Raw genomic sequence first — 26596 nt, forward strand, 5'->3', positions numbered from 1 at the left:
TGAACACTCTGCAGTCCCAGTCTATATTAGGAAAATTAAAATCCCATACTATGACAACCCTTTTGCTTCTGTAAGTTTCCTCAACCTTCCTACAAATTTGTTACTCTAATTCTTGATGACTACATGGGAGTCTATAGTACAACTCCAATAACAGCACCATCCCCTGCTTATATCTTAGCTCCACCCACAAAGCCTCACTGGATGATCTTCAGTTATTTCATCTCTGACTACTGCTGTGATACTCGCCTTAATCAAAAATGCAACACCCCTTCCCCTCCTCTGACCCACCTAAAGAACCTGTACCCTAGCATATTAAAGGTACCTGCCCTGTCCCTCTCTTAGCTATGTTTATGTAATGGCTAGAATATCCCATGCCGAGTTCATCGGCCTTATCTGTCAGCCCACTTGCATTGAAATAAATAATAGTTAATCCAACAGGCATTCCTTTCTCACTGTTGTGTTCCAGCCTGACCTTCAAATTACTATTTCTGATTACTATATCTCCTTAGAGTCACACATTTCCCTCCCTGCCAATATAGTTTATTGCAATAAACCTTGGGAATAACTCAAAGCATCTCACCCTCTCAGCAGCTTTTGACAAGTCGGAAAGGGGAACTCAGGAAAGAAGTAAAACAAAACCCAAAGTTCAGCTAACTATGAGAACAGCAGATTCTGTTTTAATGGCTGTTCAAATGATGGTGATGCTCAATGAAGTATTTGTGAAGCTTAACTTGAAGTTAGAATGATAAAAGGTATTGAGGCCATAGCTTAATTGTTTATGCCCCTGGAAGTGGTAGATATACACTGCATGACAAGGCTGCAAGAAGCACAGCTCTGCACCTAACATGTTAACAATCCAAACCTTATAATAATAGCCTGTCACAGTTAGCAGCAGATAATGATATCAAAATTATAGACGTTACTGATGACATTGTTTTCAGTCCACCCCTAACCAATGGCTTAATGGATGCTTGAATGTGTAATCTTTCTTTAATTCCACTGAAATAGGATGTATATTATGTTTCAAAACGTGGGTTAATTTTCCACAGAAAATGATCTGGTTAGGATTAAAATGCACTTTCAAGGGGTTACATTCACAGAGCAACAGAAGTATCATGCATCTCTCAAAGGGTCTTGAATGTATGAAATTCATTACCCCAGAGTGCAATGGACATCTGGACACTGAATAAATTTGAGGAGGAGAAGGACAGATTTTTAATTAGTAATGGGTTAAAGGGATATGGGGAGGAGTGACTGGGAAAATGGAACTGAGGCTTACATGAGATTAGCCACGATCATATTAAAAAATTGCAAAGTAGGCTTGAGGGCTTAAATTGCTTATTCCTGCTCCTAGTTCTTTAGCATTTCTTACATTCTTAATACTCCAGCTGAAACTTAATATTTCAGGGGCAATAGAAAATCAGGCAATATTATCACAGCAGAAAATAATATGAACAGTCAGTACAATATACAATCTAAGAAACGTAGTAGAGTTCATTGTGGTGGACTTTGCTTTGGGGTGGGCGGGTTGGGGTGCAGACTGGTGGTCATGATGGGATACTGGTGAAAGTGGCTTCTCTTTCAGTTTTGGCTAAAAGCTGTAACTACAAATAGGATTTCAAAAAAAAAAAGAGCCAAAAGCAATCTAGTTTTTGTGGTCAGGGAAATAAATGCAGTTAAACAACAAAGACCAGCAATAAAGTCTTAAAGGGCAGGATACTGTAGCATAAGAGGATCTGCGCTGGATAGCATGCATAGAGATTGTTTTGGTTCAGTACGAAGACTGAATTGAGACAGTATTGTTTATAATATAATAGAGAATAAACAAGTTGTACCAAATCAATGAGGTAGTTCTGATTATACCCAACACTCTCATCTTGTCATGGAATATCTCAACTAAAATTCTCTCCCTAAAACTCAACTACAGGTATTTTATCTTCCAACACTTCCAAAACACCTATCATGCTTGCCATTACTAACTTAAAATTCTGGTTCAGATCAGAAGGTTGTTTCATAATTATACTCCAAGATCCAAGAAAATGCAGAGCAATGAGAGTCAACTAAAACACACATCAATATACCATTGAAAACCAGTGTACCCAGGAAGGTGTCAATGCCAGATCTGAATTACTAGCTCAGTGCTTCCATAAAATGTCAACATTATTTTGGGATTCACATATCTTTTATGGGCACTTTGAATCTTGCAGCTTACTTGGCATGCTTGGTGTCTTGATAAGTACCAGGATATCACTGGGTGGGCAAACAGGATTTCTCCTGACCTTGACAACCACTGAGAGATGCTCCTCCTATTCTTCTAAACGCTACAGACAGAGGGAGGTTTATTGGGATAATAATTAATGCAACTAGTAATGCTTGATGGGCGTGGAATTGAACAATTAGCACAAGTTCATGCAAACAAAATTGACAAGAGGAAAATATAAAAATAAATGAGCAAGATGATTAAGAATGGCAAGTATTCAATTTACTTACCTGGGTCATTTAAATCAGCAACAGTCACAGTTGATCCCTAGAAAACCTGGATGCCCATTCCACATTCTTCATGATTGATATCTTGTATACCTGAACACCAGGAAATGATGTGCAGGGCATCCCAGCCTCAAATATATTTTAAATGAAGCGCCACCTGTTTGAAACAGGCATTCCAATGTCACTGCCCCAAATTAGCACCACTTAACAGTGGAAAATCAGGGCTTAAGTGTCTGCGTATATACTTGACCAAAAGCAATGCTCAAATTTGGTGACCATGATACAACAAATCAATAAGTCTGTGTCAACATATATAACAAACTGTCCATTCAAAGCATGTTATTTTATTGAATAAATCAAAATGCAAGCACTTACTGAACGAGAACGAGAATGTTTCCTGTGATGCTTTTTTGACTTCTTGGAATGTTTTTTGCTCTTTGAATGATGATGTTGGCATTCATGCTATTACACAGAGGGAAAAAAACTTGGATAACAAAGAGCAAACAAACAATACATGTCTGTGCAGAAGGCAGAAACTATTTTGACAACAGACGCTCAAAGTGATAGCCTCTAACAAACTCAGCAAAGAAAAAAATCAAATCCTAGAGCACAAAAAGGGAGCATGCAGGTAGTGAGCAATTAAGAAGGCAAATGGAATTTTGCTTTTATTGCACTATGGGTTGAGTTTAAAAAAAAACTTTTGTTACAATTATCCAGGGTGTTGGTGAGTCCACACCCAGAGCACTAAATATAGCTTTGGTCTCCTCTTTGAAAAACAGAGTGCACTGACATCGAAGCTATTCAAAAACTGAGTCAGTAGGGTGATTGCAGAGATAAAGGGTTGACTTATCAAGAACAGCTAAACAAGTGTTTATGAATTAGAGTTTAGAAGAATGAGTGGTGACTTTACTGAAACTTACAAGTTTTTTAGGGGGCTTGTCAGGGTAAATGTTGAGGTAATGTTGAACTGGGGATAAAGAATAAGGGGACATTCATTTAAACTGAAATGCAAAGAAATTTGTGAAGGCTAGATCGCTGTCATAGAGTCATGGAGCTGCACAGCATAGAAACAGACACCGGTCCAACTCGTCCATGCCAACCAGATATCCTAAATTAATCTAGGCCCTTTTGCCAGCATTTGGTCCATATCCTTCTCAACCATTCCTATTCAAATATCCAGGTGCCCTTTAAATATTGTAACTATACCAGCCTCCACCACTTTCTCTGGCAACTCATTGCATACATGCACCACCCTCTGTGTGAAAAAGTTGCACCTTAAGGTCCCTTTTAAATCTTTCCTCTCTTACCTTAAACCTATGCCCTCTGGTTTTTGGATTTCACTACCGTGTGGAAAAGACCTTGGCTATTCACCTTTAATGATTTTATAATCCTCTATAAAGGTCACTCCTCAGTCTCTGACACTCCAGGTGAAAAAAATCCCCAGCCTATTCAGCCTCTCCCTATAGCTCAAACCCTCCAACCCTGGCAACATCCTTGTAAATCTTTTCTGAACCCCTTCAAGTTTCACAACATCCTTCCTTTAGGAGGGAGATTAGAACTGAATGCAATATTCCACAAGTGGCCTAACCAATGTCCTGTACAGCCTCAAAGTTACCTCCCAATTCCTATACTTAATGCACTGATCAATAAAGATAAGCATTCTAAATACCTTCTTCCCTCTCCTGTCTATCTGTGACTATACTTTCAAGGAGCTATGAACCTGCACTCTTCATTCAGCAACACATCCTGAGGACCTTACCCATAAGTGAATAAGTGCTGCCCTGATAGGCCCTACCAAAATGCAGGACCTCACATTTATCTAAATTAAACTCCATCTGCCGCTCTTCAGCTTATTGGTGCATCATATCAAGGTCCCATTGTACTCTGAGGTAACCTTTTTCACTGTCCACTACACCACCAATTTGGTGTCATCTGCAAACTTACTAACCATACCTTCTATGTTCACACCCAAGTAATTTATACACATGACAAAAAGCAGTACACTCAGCACCGATCCTTGTGGCCGGTCCTTGTTGGTCACAGGTTTCCAGTCTAAGAAACAACCCTCCATAACTACCCTTGGTCTTCCACCTTTGAGCCAGTTCTGTATCCAAGTGGCTAGTTCTCCCTGAATTTCATATGATCTAACCTTGCTCGCCAGTCTACCATAGCACTGAAGGTATTTACAGAAGGAAGGAATGGATAGATTTTTCAAATTTCTTGACAAAATCTTTGGCACAAGAAGGAGATTGAGGCCTGGGACAAATCAGGTATGATCTTATGGAATGGCAGGGCAGCTTGAGGGATTGAATGGCTTCCTCTTGCTCCAATTTATTAAATTCTTATGTCAAACTAAATAAGTAAGGTCAAGAGAATGAAGAGAATATTGATAAATTCTACAATAGTTTTAAAGGCAAAGATTGACAAACCATTCAGTACATTTTTCCAGGGCAAATTCCTCTTCAGTAGGTCAGTTTTTATATAGCAAAAAGGATGACCATCTTTCTACAAACATAAGAATATTCTTTTGTGCTGAGTATAACTCTGATCAGTGGAGAACTTTCCCCACAATTCCCAACTGACTAATTTTTCTAAGGCACCCCACCTCACACGAATCAAATATTGCCTTGAAGCAAAGGGAATCCACTCTAACCTCATCACTGGAACTCAGATCTTTTGAAAAGCTGTAATAAGATCAAAAGCCGAGTTGTCCTGTCAGATCCCATAAACAGCAGTGACCAGGGTATTGCTGCGCAAGTGCCACATGATGGAATGGTGTACGAGACCTTCCATCATTACACTGATGCTCTGGAGTAAACTGATGGGGTGATAGTGTGTAGCACTGCACCTGACCTGTTTTATGTGGACAGAGTATACCTAAGTAAAGCTTTCACATTGTCAGGTAAATGGTTTGAGGCACTGATAGTTCTGGACCCTATGTCTGCAGTTCTACTGCCAGGATGTTATTGTAGCTAATTGCATTTGCTCCTTAATTTCATGGAGTAAATTAAATTGGCCGTGAATGGACATTTATAATGATGGGGACTCAGCATTAGGATGAGATGAATCACCCAATTGGCACTTCTAGTTGAAGACACTTGCAAATGTTTCAGCCTTGTCCTCTGGTTAGTTGCTTAATTGTCTACTACTAATAGTGACTGGATAAGGCAGCACTGCAGAGCTTTGGTCTAATCTTGTGGTTGTAGGATCACTTATCGCTGTTTATTCCTTGATATTACTGCTGCTGTTTACACATGAAGAAAACCCAGTAACCAATTTGCTCATAATGAGAAACGACAAAAGCAACTATCTGAGATTCTGCTTCAAGGAAAAAAGTTTATCCAGGGCACAGCACAGAAATTTTATGCTGTCTTGAAAATAAAGTATACTGTCAAACAAAAACAAACTGTGAATCTTCTAACATTGCCAAGACAACAATTCTTCTAACAGGGTATGGATTCATGAATGCTGCATACTAGGAGAGTGACATTCATACTTAAACCTTAGTTAAGTATTGGTAGTTGATTTGAGTACAACAGGGACTAGAACCAAAGTGTATACCTGTGCCCTTTTAGAGTAATCACCTGTGAGAGATCAGGAGTGGGAATCTTAAACCATTTACCTTCTATCACTGGGTCAAGAAATCTGGTTTCAAATTCTGCATCCTCCAGAGGTGAGAGTTATAACATGTCTGGAGTATCATTAAAAAAAACTGAACTATTTTGTCTGTCCTAATAAAACAATGTTTCTGCAATGCTCAGCTACCAGTGGAGACTGATGCTGAGTTACCACAACTCAAATGTCCTTTTGTAAAGACTGTTTCACGACTGCAGCTGAGTTTCTCTGCAAAGGGAGGGGGAGGGGAGGGGGGAGGGGGGAGGGGGAGGGGAGGGGGGAGGGGGGAGGGGAGGGGGGAGGGGGGAGGGGAGGGGGGAGGGAGGGGAGGGGGGAGGGGGGGAGGGAGGGGAGGGGGGGGGGAGGGGAGGGGGGGAGAGGGAGGAGGGGAGAGGGAGGAGGGGAGGAGGGGGGGAGGAGGGGAGGGGGGGGGAGGGGGGGGAGGAGGGGGGGGGGGAGGGGGAGGGAGGGGGGGGAGGGGGAGGGAGGGGGGGGGGAGGGGGGGGAGGAGGGAGGGGGGGGGGAGGGAGGGGGGGGGGAGGAGGAGGGAAAAAAAATGTCAGGTACGCAGGTTTATTCTAATTTCATAATGTTGAGCTCAATTAAACCAATGGACGAATTCAAGGAGTTAATGTTTGGCACATCCTTTAAATAACGGAAATAAATGTGTGTATGAAGGGAAAAGAGTAGACAAAATGCTAAACAATGATGCACGGATTAGGAATGGGAGAAAAATTGAACTCCACATTTGAAGTAACTTGCTTATTATGATTTTCACTTAAAATAGGAAGTTAAAAATCAGAAGTTAAGTTGCAAGTGAATTTTGCACTTTTGATGTGTACATCACTGAATACCCGATCAGTAATGTTTTGATGATAGCCACAAGGCATATTAACAGAAGTAGGCCATTAGGCCTATCAAGTCTGCTCCGCCAAATCAAACGATCATTTCTAAAAAAATAGCTAGATGCAACTGAAATTAATAACAAATAAAACATAATGCAACTTCTAGTTATTATTTTCCACAAGTACCTCGAGAATTTGTAGAAATTCCTTGAAAAGTCTTTTTCTCTCAGATTCAACAGTAATGTCTTCAAAAGCAGATTCGTTTACAAACCGCTCTCGAACCTGAAAGGAAAATATTAGTTTATGAACCTCAAGAAGCTCTGATGCTTAGTGAAAATAAAAATAAACCCACAATACACAAAAGGTTGCATTACAGTGTAAATCTGAAATCAACTGCATGCTTTACAAAAGAGATCAAGACGTACATACCTCATCCCAATTTGATTCTGGTTCAAGAGGAGGAGTGGCTTGCTTTAACATGCTTTTGAAAGCAGTTTCTTTTCGCTTTAGTTTCCGAGCTTCTTCCTTTTCTCTTTCACGCTCTCGAGCTTCTGCTTTCTCTAACAGCTAATATAAATTATATTAAGTATAAATTATAAGTGATGATTTCATCCTGAATAGATCAAATAAGCTTTATGTTTTCATTTTTAAAAAAATGGTATCTCTTCTACAATATATATCTATTGTGTTAGCTCTTGATTGGTTTTGTACATTCTACTGTCACCTCTGAGCCAGATGCCCACTTTTCATTGTGAAGTGATGACGCAGCAGCAAACAAAACAGAAGGTGTGAAAGTTCTTCCTTTTTTTTTCATGCGATAACAGTATCACTGGCAAGGGTATTTGTTATTAACCCTTATATTGGAGAAGTGATGAGCTGCCAATTTGAACTGTTGCCCATTCAGTGTAGGGATATCCACAGAGCTGTTAGGATGGGACTGAAAGGAATTAGATACAGTTACAGTGAGGGGAACAGCGATATATTCCCAAGCAGGACAGTGTGGAAAGGAGATAAAATAACAGGCAATGGTATTCTGATGGATCGGCCACTCTCGTCCTTCTTGATGGCAGACCATAAGATACAGGAGCAACAGGTTTGCCGTTCAATGAAATCACGGCTGATCTAACCATCCTCAACGTCACTGTCCTGCCTTTTCCCCATAACCCTTGACTGCTTTATTGTTTAAAATTCTTTCCATCACAACCTTGAATATATTAAATGACTCAGCTCTCAGAAAATAAATTGCTCCTCATTTGTCTCAAATGGCTGATCCCTTATGTAAGATTATGACCACTGGTCCTACACTCTCCCAAATGTAGCGCCAGCACTGATCCTTGCAGCACTCCAGTAGCTGCCACCCTCTTTACCACAGCGCAATGTCTTTTATCGGTTAGCCAGCCTACTATCAATGCATATATTTTACCCTCAACACCACAGACTCTTATCTTGTTAAGTAGCCTGCCATGTGGTATTTTATCAAATGCCTTTGAAGATTACTATCACTGCTTCCACTATCTCTGCAGCTATTTCCTTTAATATCCTAGGATATAACCCATCAGCTCCAGGGCCCTATGGGCGTTTAGCCCTATTTTTTAAAACATATTTTGTCTCATGATAGATATTGAATTTATATCCTCCTACTCCTACTTCTGACCTTCATTATTTAGTAATTTTAGAATGTTGTATGTCTTCAACTGTGAAGACTAACGCAATATAATTTGATCAATTCTGCCGTTTCTTGGTTCTCCATTATTATTTACCCAGCCTCATTCTTGAAGGGGTTTTTTTGTTCACTTTGGTTTCTCTCTTCTTTTTTATGTATTTAAAGAAGCTCTTACTATCCATTTTCATGTCACTTGCTAGTTTGCCCTAAACTTTATTTTCTCTTTTCTTTGGGTAATTTTTTGTTGGTTTTTAAAGCTTTCCTAATTCTCTAATTTACCACATTGCAGATTTTCTTTTTTATTCCAAAATGATACGGTCATTATGTACTGGAAAGCACAGCATAGGTAATGTGTAAAGAGTATAAGGCTTCAAAGAGAAGCATAAACAGAAAGCGGTACTCTGAGGATTTAATTCTCCTTCAACGAAAGGAAATGCATTTGATTTGCTGTGGATAATCTATTTACAGTAGGAACAGAGTCAAAGGTGGAGTATTCAGGCAGGAGGGAGGGAATTAAGGTACTTGAAAAAAAGAGTAACAGAGCTAGATTACCAATAATTTTGAAATATGATTTCTAAACGTCTTCATTGTGAGACATTCATTTTGGAGGAAACAGCAGATTTTGTGAATTTTAGCAATATTACTTAGAACAATTGTGCTACAAAGTTACTTACGCTGTTAAAAGTTAGTTTAATGTTACCAGCATCAAGCGTGGCTGCTCTCTTGTCTGAACTAATGACTGTACCAAATTCTTCAAATGTAGTATTGACTTCTACCACAAAACTTTTATCCTGTGGAGGGAAATCAATGCACATCACATCTTTTAGTGTCATTGACTTGTACAACTGTTGCATCACATGATTGCTCAAAAAGACAATGACAATTATGAATTATGGTATTGAAATAGCTTCAAAGATTTTGTAATAATTATTTTGACTACATTATTTTTGTGGTTGTTCAAGAATTTGGTCAATTGATTACATGAAACACACTGTAAATGTACATGCACGGTCTCGAAGCTTTGGCTTGTGCAGGTGAAAATCTATTTCACAACTGGAAAAATGCACCTATTAACCATTAAACTGAATTACATGAAGAGAGGTCATCAGTAAAATTGTAATATATAAGTATTTCCACAAGAAAGATTAACACGTAACTGTCCAAACTGTGATCACAAGCGAAAATTTTCTCAGCCTCACTATGTGATTATTTACCATTTAATACTGCTCATTATAACATGTTTGAAGTCTCTTGCATGATCACAATTGTATTTTAAAATTTGGTTTTGTGACTAAAATTCTTTTGAAATTCTTCGGTGGTACAGTAAAGATCCAGAATTTTCTAGTGGTGCTTTGCAGACTTCAAAGTTATCTAGTTTAACTATGTTTTCGAAGTTAAAATAACACAACACCAAGTTATACTCCAATACGTTCAAGTTGGAAGCACTAGCTTTCGGAGCGCTATTCCTTCACCAGGTGGTTGCGATGAAGGAGCAGCACTCTGAAAGCTAATGCTTCCAAATAAATCTGTTGGACTATAATCTGGTGTTGTGTCCAACACCAGCTCCTCCATATTATGTTTTGCAAGTTACATTTCTACTACTGTATATTTTCATAAGCAAAATTTAATATTCTTTGTATTTACCTTCAAAATATCTTTTATTATTTTCTTTTCGTCGTGGAAGCGTGCTTTTAGGTCTTCTACATAAAATTTGAAAAGATCAAGGGGAGTAGACCCTGAAAAAAGGACAATTCATATGTAATATAAAATATTTGCATTTGAAAAGGGTTTTAACTTGTTCGATACTTTAAGCATACATAGAGACCATGAAATATTGAAGTAAACTTAAGACGTCTTACCAGGTTGGCCCAACATTTTAGAAAATCTAATATCAGCACTGATAGCAGGATACAATTCCATCCAGGTAGACATGGAGTGCAAATGCCCGCTTTCATGCAACTCATCCAGGAAGGTCTGAAAAAACATGAGATAAACAGTAAAAGATAAAACCCATACTTTCAGATTTTCTTTTCTTTATGTAGTCAATGAGGATAAACTGCTTGAAAGGATAAGGCCAAGAGTGACATAACAGAACAAGTACAAAGTGATACTCTGCCGTTCAATGAGATCATGGCTCATCTGATAAACTTCAACTCCACTTTCATGCCTTTTCCCTATAGATCTTGATTCTTTACTGATTAAAAATCTGTCCATCTCAGGTCATAAATATACTTAAGATTAGAGTGGTGCTGGAAAAGCACAGCAGGTCAGGCAGCACCCAAGGAGCAGGAAAATTGACGTTTTGGGCAAAAGACCTTCATCAGGAAACCTGTGTATTTGTGGAACAGCCCATTGCAGTTAAGAATTTCACAAATACATAATGCCCTGAGAAAAGAAAACCTTCCTCATTTGTAGAAGAAATCCTTCCTCATTTTCCTCAATTGTATCAAGTCTGATATCGGTATATACAATCATGAGGGGCATGGATAGAGTAAATAGACAAGGTTTTTTTTCCCTGACAGTAGGGAATTCCAGAATTAGAGGGAATAGATTTAAGATAAGGGGAGAAAGATTTAAAAAGGACCCAACTGGCAACTTTTTCATGCAGAGGGTGGTGCTGCCAGAGAAAGTGCTGGAGACTGGGCCAATTACAACATTTGAAAGGCATCTGGATGGGTATACGAATAGGAAGGTCTTAGAGGGAAATGGGCCAAGTGCAAGTAAATGGGACTAGATTAATTTAGAATATCTAGTCAGCATAGACGAATTGGACCAAACTGTCTGTTTCCGTATTGTACATCTCTATGTCTTCTTCATTTCGTATACCAACTCCTTTATTCTGATAAAACCTAAAATTATCTTGGGGGCAGTGACTTGAAAGAAATTCTAGGATTTTCATATTAATCAATCAAAACTTGCATCTCCATTCTAAATAGGCTTAATAGCCATCTAGGTTTGTTTAATATATTTGCATTAATATATGACCTTTGATCTTTTACTTATAAATTCTGTGTCCAATGTATTCTGTGTCACTAGCTGCCTGACAAAGGAGTGGGGGCTCTGAAAGCTTGTGGTATCAAATAAACCTGTTGGACTATAATCCGGTGTTGTGTGATTTTTGACTTGGTCCACCCCAGCATCTCCACAGCACTTGTAATAATAGTCAACATATCATTTGCTTTGTTAATTATTTGCAGTACCTGCATACTACTTTTGTATTCCTTGTACAAATCCACTGAAATAATCTGAACTTTAACATTTACTAGTTCCATATTGTTATGGACTAGGCCAGACCTCTCAAAATATTTTTAAGCAGGTAGCACATACAGTAACTTTGCCATTTGTTTAGCTAGGTGAATAGTGGATATTCTAGGTGTAAATTAGCGGGGTTGGCTGCCAAGTTTTAAACAAACAAGATTTATTTACCAAAATTACAGAATGCAACACAATGAACAGAAAACAGAATACCTGATAACTTACGCTATCCAAACCTGACTTTACGATGTTGTTCTGAAAACATACGCATCCATTGGCACAATCAGTAAAAGATGGCACAGGCAACTCACAGTTCGAAATCAGAAGGGAAAAAGGAGAAAAGAGTACCCAGCCTTTCTTTACACACACAATTGCTGAACTGAACCAAAAAACCTCCGCTGCCAGCGCTGGCTGCTCCCCTTTCATTATACAAGTTATTTCTAAAACATGAAAGCTTTTGGCCTGAGGCATCATCTGTTTAGGGGTAAACACAAAAGGCCCCAATAAACCATTCACCTCTGCACCAACTCAGCCGTTTCGGAGCCTAGGCTGCTTTACAACCCCTCTGACAAAAATCAAAGACACAGTGACTTTGAGGAAAAAGGACCAGCTTTGTGACAATATTCTGCGATTCTATTCAGAAATGAATAATCTCTCACTTACCCATTTATACTTCATCTGCCACCTTGTTGTCTGTCACTTTCTATATGTCTGTGTGGTCGGACTCCTCCTCACAATGCCATCTAGCTTTTGTATCATCAGTAAAAACTTAGATAGTCTGATGTCTGACTAAGTCATTAGAAGTTATTAACAGAGATTATAAATAGTTGAGGTCCGGTTAATGGCTTGCGGCAATTCACTTGTCACAGCCACCAACTTGAAAATGGAGTTGATGTGATTGAAGCTGGGAGAATGCTTTCCTGGTTTGGTTGTCCAGAACCAGATTACAGACTGAGAACAAAGAGTGAGGTGGAAAGTTTGTTTTTTTTCTTTCATAAGCTGCATATCTCTGGAACTCTTTACGCAGAGGGCAATGTATGCTCCACTGTTCAATAAAAAGGTTAAGTTGCCATAGTCCTCCTGGACTCAATACAGAGGAGGGTGGTGATTTAACTCGAGGATCACCACACCTCAGGCAAAGATGAGAAGTAGAGCCCTTCACGGTAACCTCAGGTGATGCAGGAATTGAACCCACACTGTTAACATCAGTCTGCAATACAAACTGAAGGTCCAGTCAACTAAGCTAAAATGTAGACAATAGTGCAGAGCTTTAAAAAAAAAACTCAATACATACAAAAATAATACTGATTAACTAAAAATAACTAGTTTAAAATTTCTTTGGTCACTTCATGAGTAACAATGTAAGTGTTTTGTTCTTCTCAATTTAATGTAGCTTTTTTGACACTGTAAAGCAAATCTCAGGAGTATTATTGAACAAAATTTGACATTAAAATAAAAATTACACCAAAATTGCCAGCAAATTTACATAATTTATCGCTTACTTGAAAGGCCTCCCTATTTTTGCGCTGCCTTCTCCGCTCTCTAAGTAAACCTCGTTGTTTCTCCTCCTCTTCCTCCTTCTCTAATGCTCTTATATGCTCTTCAAAACAAACAAGAGCATCTTCTTTATCCATATCTATAAAACAAAACATTCGGGTCCCAAATGTAAAACCAACTTCAATTTAAATCATTTGCAAAAGGAGAGATTATGGCAAATTATCAACCCTTTCTACCATTAATTAATATAATAAAATCTGAAGATCCAGTTAGAATGAATTAGCATCCTATCGGAAAAATTTCTTTTTGTTTCTTCTGCTTTTAACCATTCCTTTCAATCAGTACTCTCAGTTCTTTTGTTTCATTTGTGTGCTGTGTGCATTGAAGAACTGTCAAACAGGCTGGTTCAACCACCTTGACCATGAGGTGTTAGAAAATATGGTGCTCAGTGGTTAGCACTGCTGCCTCACAGTGCCAGGGACCCAGGTTCGATTCCAGCCTCAGGCAACTGTCTGTGGGGAATTTGTACATTCTTCCAGTGTCTGTGGCTGCTCTAGCTTCCTCCCACAGTTCAAAGATATATAGGTCAGGTGAATTGACCATGCTAAATTGTCCATAGTGTTAGGTGCATTAATCAGAGAGAAATGGGTGTGGACTTGTTGGACCAAAAAGCCTGTTTCTACACAGTAGGGAATCTAATCTAATCTAAAAGTATTTTTGGATTTAGACCATTGAAAGAGCAAACTCTCCATATTAGTTTACAAAGCAACTAGTACCTCTGGGCCAGGAAGCCTGGGTTCAAGGTCCACCTGCTCCAGAGGCGTGTCATATCATCTCAAAACAGGTTAATTAGGAAATATCTGGAAAGCAACCAGTCACTCAGGCTCAGGATATTTAACATGAACAAAAAAAGAAATTGTTGGCAAAATTCAGCAGCTCTGGCAGCACCTGTTTTCATTAAAGTTCAGTGATTCGTCTTCAGAACTCGAGTCACCGGACTTGAAACATTAACTCAATTTTCACACCACAAATGTTGCCAGACCTGCTGAGTGTTTCCAGCAATTTGTTTTTGTTTGTTTCGGATCTCTAGCATCCACAAGTCTGTTTTATCTCTGGATAGTTAAATGAGATTGAGGTTCCAATGTGTAAATTTGTCAATGCATCTGCTCCACAAATGACAATGAGAGAACACAATAATGGAAAGTGCAGTGAAATGGTAAGCAATTCTAAGTGTCAGGTCTAGTTAAGTTTAAAATGTAGAAAATAGGCAGGAGGGAGCAGTCCAAACCAGGAAGTGAAATACAAAATGGGAATTAAGTGCATGGTCTTTTTATAATTGATAGGTAGGGTGAGAGCTCAAGTTTGGAGCAACTTGAACCATTAGTCTTAAGATAGACTTAGAGAGGAGGTTAGAATTTAGGAAGAGATTAAAACTTTCATGCATAAGGATGAAAGGGAGTAGAACAAATGGTATTCCGCCAACCCTGTCAATAAGCACTTCTGCATGTATTTCATCTAAATGTTTTGAGAGTCACATGGAAGCAAAACTTCAGTGCACAGGACAAACATGTGAATCATAAGAATTAGAACCATAGTTCTTAATTATTCTATACCAGATAATAAATAATAGATGTTCATGCTTAGACTCCTCATCTCTTTCAGACCCTTTGTTCATAACTTCAAGTTGATTTACATGGAGAACATAAGTCCTTTGATCAAATAGAAGTACATGACTAATCATGTACAAGACTGGCTTCAATACACAAGCAAACCGCTCAGATCAAAAGAATATTGAAATGTATGCTGAAATTAATCTTAGGTCCTCAGTACTTATCTTTGTGAAGTGAAATTCCCTGTCATATGATTAAAACTACAACGAGTTAATTCTGCATGAACTTCACAAAAACCTTAATACAGTAGTTCCCTAATACAGTAGTAGATGTGGTGCCAAACCTGTAAGTTATAGGTTCTATTCCTTACATGGTTCCAGTTCTCCATTAAGTATTCAAATAATGAAATCCTTATGTATTTTAGTGCCTGTACTGTAGGACATAAAATATAGAACAGTACAGCACACTCTAAGATCAAACTAAACTACATACCCTTCATTTTACAACCATCCGTGTGCCTATCCAAGAGTCATTTAAATGTCCCTAGTGTATCTGACTCTACAGAGAGAATGGTGGCTGCATGGAAAGCGCTGCCAGCAGTGGTGGTAAAGAACCTTCCTCCAATCCCCTTAAAATTATGCCCCTTCGTGATAGCCATCTCTGCACTGGGAAAAAGTCTCTGGCTATCCACTCTATCTATACCTATCATCTTGTACACCTCTATCAAGTCGCCTCTCACCCTTCTTCGGTCCAATGAGAAAAGCCCTAGGTCCCTCAACCCTTCTTCAAAAGGCGTGCCCTCCAGTCCAGGCAGCATCCTGGTAAATGCACCTTCTCTAAAGTTTAGGTTACTTACTGTGTGAAAACAGGCCCTTCGGTCCAATAAGTCCACACCGACCCTCTGAAGAGCAACCTACCCAGATCCATTCCCCTACATTTACCCCCTTCACCTAACACTACGGGCAATTTAGCATGGCCAATTCGTGTAACCTGCACATCTTTGTAGGAAGGATGGAGACAGTCACAATGAGGCAACCAGACTGTACACAATATTCCACGTGTGGTCTAATCGGGCTTTATAAACTGCAGCACAACCTTGCAGCTCTTAAACACAAACCCCTACTAATGAAAGCCAACACACCATATGCCTTCTTAACAACTTTATCAACTTGGGTGGCAAGTTTGAGGGATATATGGACGTGGACCCCAAGATTCCTCTGGTCATCCACGCTGCCAAGAATCTTGCCTTTAACCCTGTAATCTGCATTCAAATCTGACCTTCCAAAATGAATCACTTCACATTTTGAGGTTGAACTCCATTTACCACTTCTCAGCCCAGCTCTGCATTCTGTCAATGTCCCACTGCCACCTACAACAGCCCTCCACATTATCCACACCTCCATCAACCTTTGTGTCATCAGCAAACTTACTCACCCAGCCTTGCACTTCCTTATCCAAGTCATTTCTAAAAATCACAAAGAACAGAGATCCCAGAACAGATACCTGCAGAACACCATTGGTTACTGAGCTCCAGGTTGAACTCTGTCTTCTATGGGCCAGTCAATTTTGTATCCAAATTTCCCTATATCCCATGCCTCCTTACTGTCTGAACGAGTCTACCAGAGGGAACCTTCTCAAACGCCTTGCTAAAATCCATATCCACCACATCCACTGCTCTATTTCCATCAAACCAGTCAATAATACTTGTGAGGACTGATTTGCCCCTCACAAATCCATGCTGACAATCCAACTATGCTTTTCCAAATAATCATAAATCCTGTCTCTCAGAATTCTCTCCAATACTTTGTCCACCATTGACATAAGACTAATTGGTCTGTAATTCAAAGGGTTATCCCTATTCTCTTTCTGAAACAAGGAATAACATTTGCTAACCTCCAATCATCTGGTACTACTCCAGTGGACAGTGAGAACGCAAAGATCATCACCAAAAGCGCAGCAATCTCTCCACTCGCTTCCCGTAGTAACCTTGAGCATATCCCATCTGGCCCATCTATTATCATGTTTTTCAAACTTTCCAGCATATCCTCCTCCTTAACATCAACCTGTTTGAACATATCAGCCTCTTCACACTGTCCTCTCGAACGACAAGGTTCCTCACACTAGTGAATACTGAAGCAAAATATTCATTAAAGGACCTCCCCTACCTTTCTGACTCCAAGCACAAGTTTTCTCCAGTATCCCTAATCAGCCCTACTCTCACTCTGGCCATCCTCTTGTGTCTCACATAAAATGTAGAATGGCTTGGAGTTTTCCTTAATCCAACCTGCCAAGACTTTTTCATGCCCTCTTCTCACTCTAAATCTATGCTTTAGTTCCTTCATAGCTACCTTGTAAACTTTAGAGCCTTGTCTGATCCTTGCTTCTTCAATCTTAAGCACACTTTCTTCTTCTTCTTGACTAGATGTTCCATATTCTTTGTCACCCAAGGTTCCTTCGCCCTATTATTCTTTCCTTGCCTCAGTGGAACAAACCTATTCAGTATTCACAGCAAGTGCTCCCTGAGCAACTTATACATTTCATCATGCTTTTTCCCTAAGAATATCTGTTCCCAATTTATGTTCCACACTTCTTGCCTAATTGCCTAATTCCTCATCCCTCATCCCTAATTCAATACTTTCCCAAACCATCTGCTCCTATCCCTCTTGATGACTATAGTAAAGGTCAGGGAGTTGTGATCATTATCACCAAAATGCTCTCTCACAGAGATGTGTGGCACTTGACCTGGATTGTTGCCAAGCACCAAATGCAATATGGCCTCCACTCTAGTCAGCCTATGTGCATATTGAGTCAGGAATCTCTCCTGGACACCTGACTAAACCTGCTCCATACAAACTCTTTGCACTAAGGTGGTTTCAATAAATTTTAGCAAAATGATAACAACCCTGTTACTTAGGCACCTTTCCAAAATCTTCCTCCCAATCTGCTCCTCCATGTCTCTGCTGCTACTGAGAGGGGGGGGGGGGGGGGGGGGGGGGGGGGGTCTTCAGAAAACTCCCAATAAAGTGACTGCTTCTTTCTTCTTTTTGACTTCCACTCATACTGATTCGGTAGGCAAAGCTTCCTCGACAATCTCCCTTTCTGCAGCTGTGATACTCTGATTAGCAATGCCACTCCCCCATCTCTTTTACCTCTTCCTATTCCTTTTGAAACATCTAAACCCTGGAACATTCAACCATTCCTGCCCCTGTGATATCCATGCCTTAGTAATGGCCACAACATCATACCTCCAAGTATTGATCCATGCTCTAAGTTTATCACCTTTATTCCTGAGACTTCTTACATTAAAACAGACACACTTCAATCCTTCTCATAGGGCAAAATTGCAGTCTATCAATTGTCTATCATTCCTCTAAGACTCTTTGCACACTGCACCAACTACCCATTCTCTGATCCGTAGCTCCGGTTCCCACCCCCCTGCCAAACTAGTTTAAACCCTCCCAAAGAGCTCGAGCAAACCTCCCGTCTGGGATATTGGTACCCCTCCAGTTCAGTTGCAGCTTGTCCTCCCTTCCCCACCTTCCCCAGAAGATATCATAATGATCCATTAATCTGAACCCTCCCTCCTACACCAGCTTTGCAGCCAAGTGTTCAGCTACACTCACTCTGTGTTCCTAGCCTCACTAGTCTGTGGCACCAGTACCAATCCTGAGATTACTACTCTGCTCGCCCTGCCTTTTAGCTTCCAACTTTACTCTCTTTTACTTACTTTTCAGGTCCTCATCGTTTTTCCTAACTATGTCATTGGTACCAATGTTTACGACGACCTCTGGCTGCTCATCCTCCCTGTTAAGAATCATGTAGGAATGTCAATCCGAGTCACCCCGACCCTGACACCCAGGAGGCAACATATCAGAGAGTCTTGTTTGCTTCCATAGAATCGCCCGTCTGTTCTTCTAACTATTCAATGTCATAACACTAACACTCTCCTATTCCACCCTCCACTTCCCTTCTAAGCCACAGAGCCAGATTCAGTACCAGAGACATGACCACTATGGCTTTCCCCTGGTAGGTTGTTCCCCCATGACAGTGCCCCACAAATAGTGCATTAGTTTGTCATTTTAATAATATTAATTTAATATTCCTTCTTTTAATATCATGTCCACTGCTTCCCTGTTATCTGTTGATTTTGCTTGCCTATCTATAAATTGTCCCATAATCATGTTTTTACCACAACTACTCAGTTTATACATTGATTTTTTGATGCAAGTCACATTGCAATCCTGCCTTTAGGCTGTGAACATGTTTCTTGAATAGAATACCATTCTTAAGGTGAACACAGACAGTCCATTGTGAAATGCCAAAACAGTCAGCAATAAAGAGTATAAAGATACTCTGCAAACTTTTAATAAGTATACTGGAGGGTTTAAATGACACACAAAGCATTTTATGAATCAAGAGTTCAAGGTCTGCTTCTTTCAAGAGTGTGGCTGGACTGGCCTCTCAAAATAATGAGCTTATGATAGAAAATAATGCAGTTATATTGGAGTTATAAAAGATGGATAATAATTAAAGCACGTGGGAAACATAGCCCAGCCTTGACTAAAGAGATAATCCTAATCCACATGCTGCAGAATACAACAGTTTGCAAACCAACTTCGTAGCTGCAGACCCTATAATACAAACCCAAATTTAGGTTTGAATGTGTCAACTGAATATCACCCTTAGAACAACTGAAAACATCGAGGTGTGTACCAGACACAGAAGCATCCTAATTTGGAGGCAGCTATATGCATCCAGCACCTCCAGTAATGGAAACTTAAGGACAACCCTGCCATTAGCATACCAACGTCTGGCTGGGTCTGATCGATCAGGGTGATTGAACCTAATAGATCCATTGGATGATACTGAAGACCCTCGCAAAAGGGGGAGAAGACTTGGGTAAAACAATTGCTGCAACACCACCCTCAGGAGTGGTAACACAAGTGGTAAGTAAAGCAGGGTAACGCGAGAATAACCACTGAAACACCAGAGACCCTCGGGAGAAGACTAGACAACATCACCATGTGGAGACTTATCAACTTTATCAACAAACACACGATTCCTGATGAAGAGCTTTTGCCCGAAACATCAATTTTCTTACATCTCGGATGCTGCCTGACCTGCTGTGCTTTTCTAGCAGTACTCTAACATTGACTTGGATCTCATTTACTACCCCGAGAAAATGAATGGGAAATGACATCACTTTAGGAAATGACATCACCAACCACAGGAAACTCAAACGTATAAACAGAAAGTGGGCTACACCACCCGTGCTTCATTCTGAGGCTCACTAAAGGTGTTACCTAGTATGGTGATGAAACATTGGAAAACGAGTTTTCCAGCTCAGAGGCATTTGGATGGGGATACGAATAGGAAGGGTTTGGAGGGATATGGGCTGGGTGATGGCAGGTGGGGCTGGATTGGGTTGGGATATCTGGTCGGCATGGATGGGTGGGACCAAAGGATCAGTTACCGTGATGTACATCTTTATGACTCTACATCCAGAAGCTCAGGCTGAGCTACAAATCTTCTCAAAACCTGCTAGTGTTATAGTATATTTTATTGTTCTTATATTGGTTGTGCCTAATAATAATGATACACAATCGTACTTGTTTAAGAGTCGCCTCAGTACTTTTGCTAGATATAAGAGTTCAAACACTGTGTGGCAGGCATAGGAAGATCAATGGGTGAATCAGCACTTTGTGCAACTTCACAATGAGGATCTTTGCATCATTAACTTGTATGTTGACTTGTATAATTTGCAATCGGACAAGATCAAATATGGTAAATTTAACATATTTAAGAAACAGGTGCACCACAGGAAGGCCAACGAATTAAAAAAACACCTCTCACTAGAGTGTGCTTTTGTAGTATGTTCAGAATTATTCAGCAGTCATGATCCTAGCCAGCTTTGTTGCTTTGTTGTATGAAAGACTGCAAAGACAGCCGTTCTCTTGTGGTATGGTTCGGAATCAGTGCAATATCTGCCTTCATCAACATTTATTTGTTAGATTCTTCTGTGCAACCCCTAAAGAACTATACAAGGACCTCACAAAGCAATTGTTTGAAATTGTCCAGAGTTTTAATTGATAACCTTGTTATAGATGAAAACAGTTATTGCTCAACATCCAATGCTTTCTTTAAAAATGACCCTTTAATAGGGATTCTGCTTGCACCACTGTTCAAATCGTATTTGGCTCATACATTTGGCACGCTGTGTCAAATCAGCTCCCTGTTCCGCAAGTTTACACACCCATACTTTCATCTCTTCTAATCTGCAATAGCTTCCAATAGATTAACTTACTTTGCAACTCTTCATCTTCTGCAAATGTTGGATTATCCATTAAATACTGCTGTGCCTCTGACCACGTGGTGCAGTATGTTACATTAGCCATATTGTCAAGGATATTTTTCAGTGCTTGCGTATTCCTCTTTCTCAATTGCCTTGCTTGCTCCTGAAATCACGGAAACATCAACAGAAATAGTCACTGAACATGAACACACACACACACACACACACACACACACACACACACACATACACGAAAAACACAAAACCAACACTAAACAGCCTGTTCTTGTCTGATAACTTTTTAAATAATCAAACCTTTTCTTTTTTGGCCAAGAAAAACAAAACATCCTCGTAGATCTCCTGTCGATCCCGCTCAGGAACTGCTGTCCACACTTCCGTCTCTCCAAACATCTGTTCAGCTTTCCTGGAATGAACCAAAAGGACTTTTTAATGCATAAATAATGACACAAAGGTTAATATAGCTTTCTCATGGTTCAATGATTTTCATCAGTGACTAGCTAAGCAGTAAATGAAAGGGAGGTTCGACGTTCAATCTTCGGCTTGTGCTGAATGATCCAAACCTGTGATTAGAAGATGCATAACAGTTCATCTTTGCCCCCTTCCCTAACCCAGACTTACTGTCAGCCTCAGTACTCGCATTTGATTAATATTAAATAACTCCAATGCACAAGGCTGTGGGCAGACTTGGGCTTAGAACTGCTGTTCCCTAGGTGGTCTCTTTCCCTCTTGTGTCTGCATGCAATACTTCAACCATGACCACTAAAAATGACCAGCACCCATGGATCTGTAACCTATTATTTAAGGATGAATATTTAAGGAAAGAAGAGGAAAAAAGTCATTAGTGTTGGGAGAAAAATATCAAAAGTTTAAAATAACATAACAGCCTAAAGACTGATGTGCCAGGGCAACAAATGGTTGATATTTTCTACTGCTGCAAGGTTGAGCTGAAAAATGTGTGGTACCCCCGACAGAACATCTAGAATCTTACTGAACAAGGTAACCAACTGTACATATTCAGAGGCAATCAGATTTCAGCATTGTAAAATTTATGTGAAAACTGGAAAAGTAAACAAATTAGAATAGGTAAATTCATTGTAAAATTGGGTGTAAAAACAGGAGGAAAGGAAGCCTGAATTACCAGAGAAGGTGACAGACAAAAAATTGATATTGCTAAGCTCCAATGGCAATTAAAACCTGAATGAATGAGGCCCCCTGAACCAACAGTTCATTTTCAGCAGAGGGAGCGTTTCTGGTAACAATTAACACCTATAGTGTCATGAAACAGGTACTTTGAATTGAAAGTTACTTGACGTAAATGCTGCCGTTGTCAGCAATATTCATATTCCTTGAAATATTAATTAGATATATATCTTAAGAGTCTTGAAAATTAACATGATTCCAGGTGCCAAAAAAAAATCAATAATACTGCATAATGACATTCAGTATATAATTATAGTTCATGGATTATAAATCAATGTCTAATACAGTAGACATTGTATATTTACTGCAAATCCACATAAAAATATATTGTGTATATAAAATATTTGTACATGTATATTTTAACCAAACTCCATGAGAGAAGACTCACCGTAGCCTCTCTCCCCTCCACCTTTCCACACTCATAATGTAATCAGCCATTTCTTGGACCACTCTATTAAATTGTCTAAATTTTTCTGCAGCCTCCCCACTTCCTCAGAACTACGTGCCTGTCCGCCTAACTTCATATCATCAGTGAAATTTGCCAGAATGCCCCCAGGTCCTTCATCCAGGTTATTAAGTGAACCGAAGATCGTGGGATTGTATTCATTAGAGTTTAGAAGGTTGAGGGGAGATCCAGTAGGAACTTAAAAGATAATGCATGGCTTTGAAAGGGTGGGCGCTGGGAATTTGATTCCGTCACGTGGGGATACTAGGACTCGTGGGCACAGCCTTAGAATTAAAGAGGGGCAATTTAAAACGGAAATGAGGAGGCATTTCTTCAGTCAGAGAGTGGTGGGCCTGTGGAATTTATTGCCATGGAGCACAGCGGAGGCCGAGACATTAAATGTCTTTAAGGCAGACATTGATAAATTCTTAATCTCGCAAGGAATTAAGGGATGCAGGAAGAGTGCGAGTAAGTGGCGTTAAAAATGCCCATCAGCCATGATTGAATGGTGGAGTGGACTCGATGGGCCGAATGGCCTTACTTCCACTTCTATGTCGTATGGTCTTGTGGTAATCTGCCCTCTCCCTCACATAGAGGGCGACTTGTAAATTTTAAGTCAGCAAACAATCCTGTGGTTTCTATTATTGCTGGATAAAGAAGTCATCGACCTTCACGTTTTTCTTTCCTGTGCACAAATTTAGTGATCACTCTTTTGATCTGACAAATCAACAAATAACAGTCTGGATCATTCACTCTGTGCCAAAGCTGTAAATCCCCAATCTTCACTTGCATCCCCTAGTAACAGTTTTCACATCTTTCAGACCAAAAAAGTCAGCTTTAGGTTTGGGCTCCACTGCTTCTCCCTCAACTCCTGACTACCTCAACTTCTCAGCTCAAAATGAAAAACTGACCATAAAGTTGTCCTTACAAATTAAGAACAATAAAAATCGTCCTTGGTATGCTTGTTTGGTGTTATGTAGTCTTCCATTTCCTAATTTAACTAAGACATCAGAATGATGATTACAAAATGTATTTGACACTAAATACGTATAAAGGACCACTCATAATAACAAATTAGTAACCAAAAGCAGTAATACTGGCAGAAGTCAAAGAGGGAAAACTGGACACCTTAGTATGGTCAACATTTTTAGAAAACAATTTATACTACGAACAAAATTGCAATATCTCATCCTCACTTACGTCACTGTTTCTGTCATGAACTGAAGGAAATAACTCCAGTTTCATGTTCTGGCATTTCTGTGATCTGATACCTCAGATCCACAGACAATCACGAGGAATGGTACAAAAACACTGCAAATGGACTGGCACCGGCCATTTTCCCACCATTATTATGGAAACAGATTTTAAGGATTTGATTCACTAATCATTTACATTTAGAATATTTTTTAAAAATGTATTTTAGTTGGACTAACTTTCTCTTTTTAAAATAAAAGTAAGACTAATAGACACTCTAACAAAAAGGTTTATAAATAGATTTTACAGAAGGCTTTTTTTTTGCAAATATAAAATAGTTTGACGAGACTAAATCACAGAAGAGATGCACATAGACCTTAGGCCGTTTTCTTAGACAAGGGGGAAATAAACATTTTCATTTCTTCTGAATACAAGTTTACAAAACATAATTTATTTCAAAGAAGAAAACCTTTTTCAGTTTAGGAAATCAATACTTTGGGAACAGAATTGAGCTAAGATCATCATTAAAATTTACAATTGTTAAAAATTGCTCACATAGTTCTGATTGAAGTAATTGTACCTGTATCTAGTAGTAGATGTCATTTTTTCATGGTTTTCAAGAAATCGCTGAAAGTTTTCTTTTGCTTCTTTATAGCGGAGTCTGGCTTCTTCCTTTTCCTCTTTTTCAGTTTGTATTTTATATGCATTAAATGCTTGTTTCTTTTCACTAAGTTTTGGTAATGCACTGCATTGTTCAAAGAGTATGGTTAATTGCAACTGGCAAACAGTAGTGAAGTAATTACATAAAAATGAATTTAGCAATCCAATTCCTTAAGATCACAAAATAGTTGCAACAGCACACTTCATAATTTTCTCCCATTAGCAGTAAAATAGTGATTCTAACCATCAAAATTGGAAAGCATTTCTCGATTAACAAAGTAATGGATTGACAAAGGTTTTGATAACAAAGACCAGAACACATTTTATTTCAGACATCAGCTCTTGCTAAAAGTTCTTACAGAGAAGAGAACAAATGAACTGAGGTGCTGCAGTGCCGTGTATCTGAAGGATACTGCTTTCTCTGAACGCATCCAACAATAATATCGAGGTGATGGCTGATTCATATTGTTCATGACACTCTTCCATCAAAAGTTTGGGAGAGTAGATTTTGTCCATGACGATTGGCACATGAAATACCCTTCCTGACTGATTTACTTATCTCTGTAATATTTAATAATATGTTTATGTCATCAGTGCCAGGAAAGGCCTCCAGAAAGGAGAGCACTCTCAATTACATCCATATGAGTGTTTAATGATTGCGAGGTCAACTGGCAAAGGTCTTCCTATTAAAACGTCGACATTAAATAGCCCTGAAAATGTCCACAGAATCAGAACCCGGGAAAAATAATAAGTATCATGACTGATGCAGGAAGCATGCCACTTGGTGCTGCTCACTAATTTAAGTGTTTGCTGGAGAGGACCAGGGCTCAATGTTAGCATTATTTAAAGCCAAACTACAACTGCTTGGAGCATACTCTGGAATTGTTTGTGAAACAGAATTAAGCAAGAAGAAGAAATTATGGTGCAACAGAACAGAAAGCATGCTTCAAAGTTCTCTGATACAAAGCTGGATGGCCTTGATGAAGCAAGTAGGCAGGAGGAGAGAGGTCCAAAATTCAGAGGAATTAAAAAGACCTTCCAGACAAATTATGCCTAATCAATGGGAGTAGAAAGGCAAAGTGGTCAATGTCAGTAGCCAAGCTCCAAGGAGCTCAATAAACTGCCACAAGTTCAAATACCTCACACAAATACGGAAGATCAATAAATTTATCTTCCCACACAATATCACACTAACTTTATGTGAAATCCAATGCATATTTTCATAACTCACCGACCAATAACCATTATAAATCACAGTTCACTGATACATTTCCTGCCTTGCAGGATAAGATTTCACATAAGGGAGACAGTAAGGTCTGCAGATGCTGGAGATCAGAGTTGAGAATGTGTTGCTGGAAAAGCAGATCAGGCAGCACCTAAGGAGCAGGAAAACCAACGTTTCATCAAGATAAAGGGCTCTGGTCCGAAATATCAACTTTCCTGCTCCTCGGATGCTGCCTGACCTGCTGTGCAGGTTTGGTCAGAGGTTGCCACCCGAGTTTGTGCCATCTCCAGGACACAGAGGAATGTCAATGAATAAAGAAGGTTCCTTACCTTATCCACTCCACTAAGTGTCACACTCTTCTCCCCAACACCTCACACTCACTCCATTGCTACTACTGCACCTATTTCCCACCAATTCACATTCCCCACCACTTTCATGCAATATTCTTCACCAAGATGCTTTCTCTGCCCAACCCCTCTCACTAATAACCCTGCATGCCCTCTGTGCTACCTCCTTAGACCTTCAGTACATCTCACCGTCTTTTCCCCACATGCACCGGCAACAGCTGTGCCACTCACTTATCTCAC

General features: G+C 39.6%; 1 protein-coding gene across 7 annotated transcripts in view; it reads right to left on the reverse strand.

Moving 5' to 3' along the window:
* Window positions 1-26596, reverse strand: part of prpf40a (PRP40 pre-mRNA processing factor 40 homolog A) — a 63869-nt gene that overhangs the window by 10477 nt on the left and 26796 nt on the right. For all 7 annotated transcript variants that reach the window (XM_072579357.1, XM_072579352.1, XM_072579354.1 and 4 more), the window contains 10 exons: window positions 24705-24869; window positions 21580-21688; window positions 21277-21427; window positions 13368-13501; window positions 10470-10584; window positions 10255-10346; window positions 9285-9401; window positions 7377-7514; window positions 7134-7229; window positions 2863-2949 (listed from right to left, as the gene is read on the reverse strand). In XM_072579357.1, the coding sequence (XP_072435458.1) occupies window positions 2863-2949; window positions 7134-7229; window positions 7377-7514; window positions 9285-9401; window positions 10255-10346; window positions 10470-10584; window positions 13368-13501; window positions 21277-21427; window positions 21580-21688; window positions 24705-24869 (1204 nt within the window). The remainder of the gene's footprint in view (window positions 1-2862; window positions 2950-7133; window positions 7230-7376; window positions 7515-9284; window positions 9402-10254; window positions 10347-10469; window positions 10585-13367; window positions 13502-21276; window positions 21428-21579; window positions 21689-24704; window positions 24870-26596) is intronic.

This window comes from Chiloscyllium punctatum, chromosome 10 (genome assembly GCF_047496795.1).
Source record: "Chiloscyllium punctatum isolate Juve2018m chromosome 10, sChiPun1.3, whole genome shotgun sequence".
Taxonomy (NCBI): Eukaryota; Metazoa; Chordata; class Chondrichthyes; order Orectolobiformes; family Hemiscylliidae; genus Chiloscyllium; species Chiloscyllium punctatum.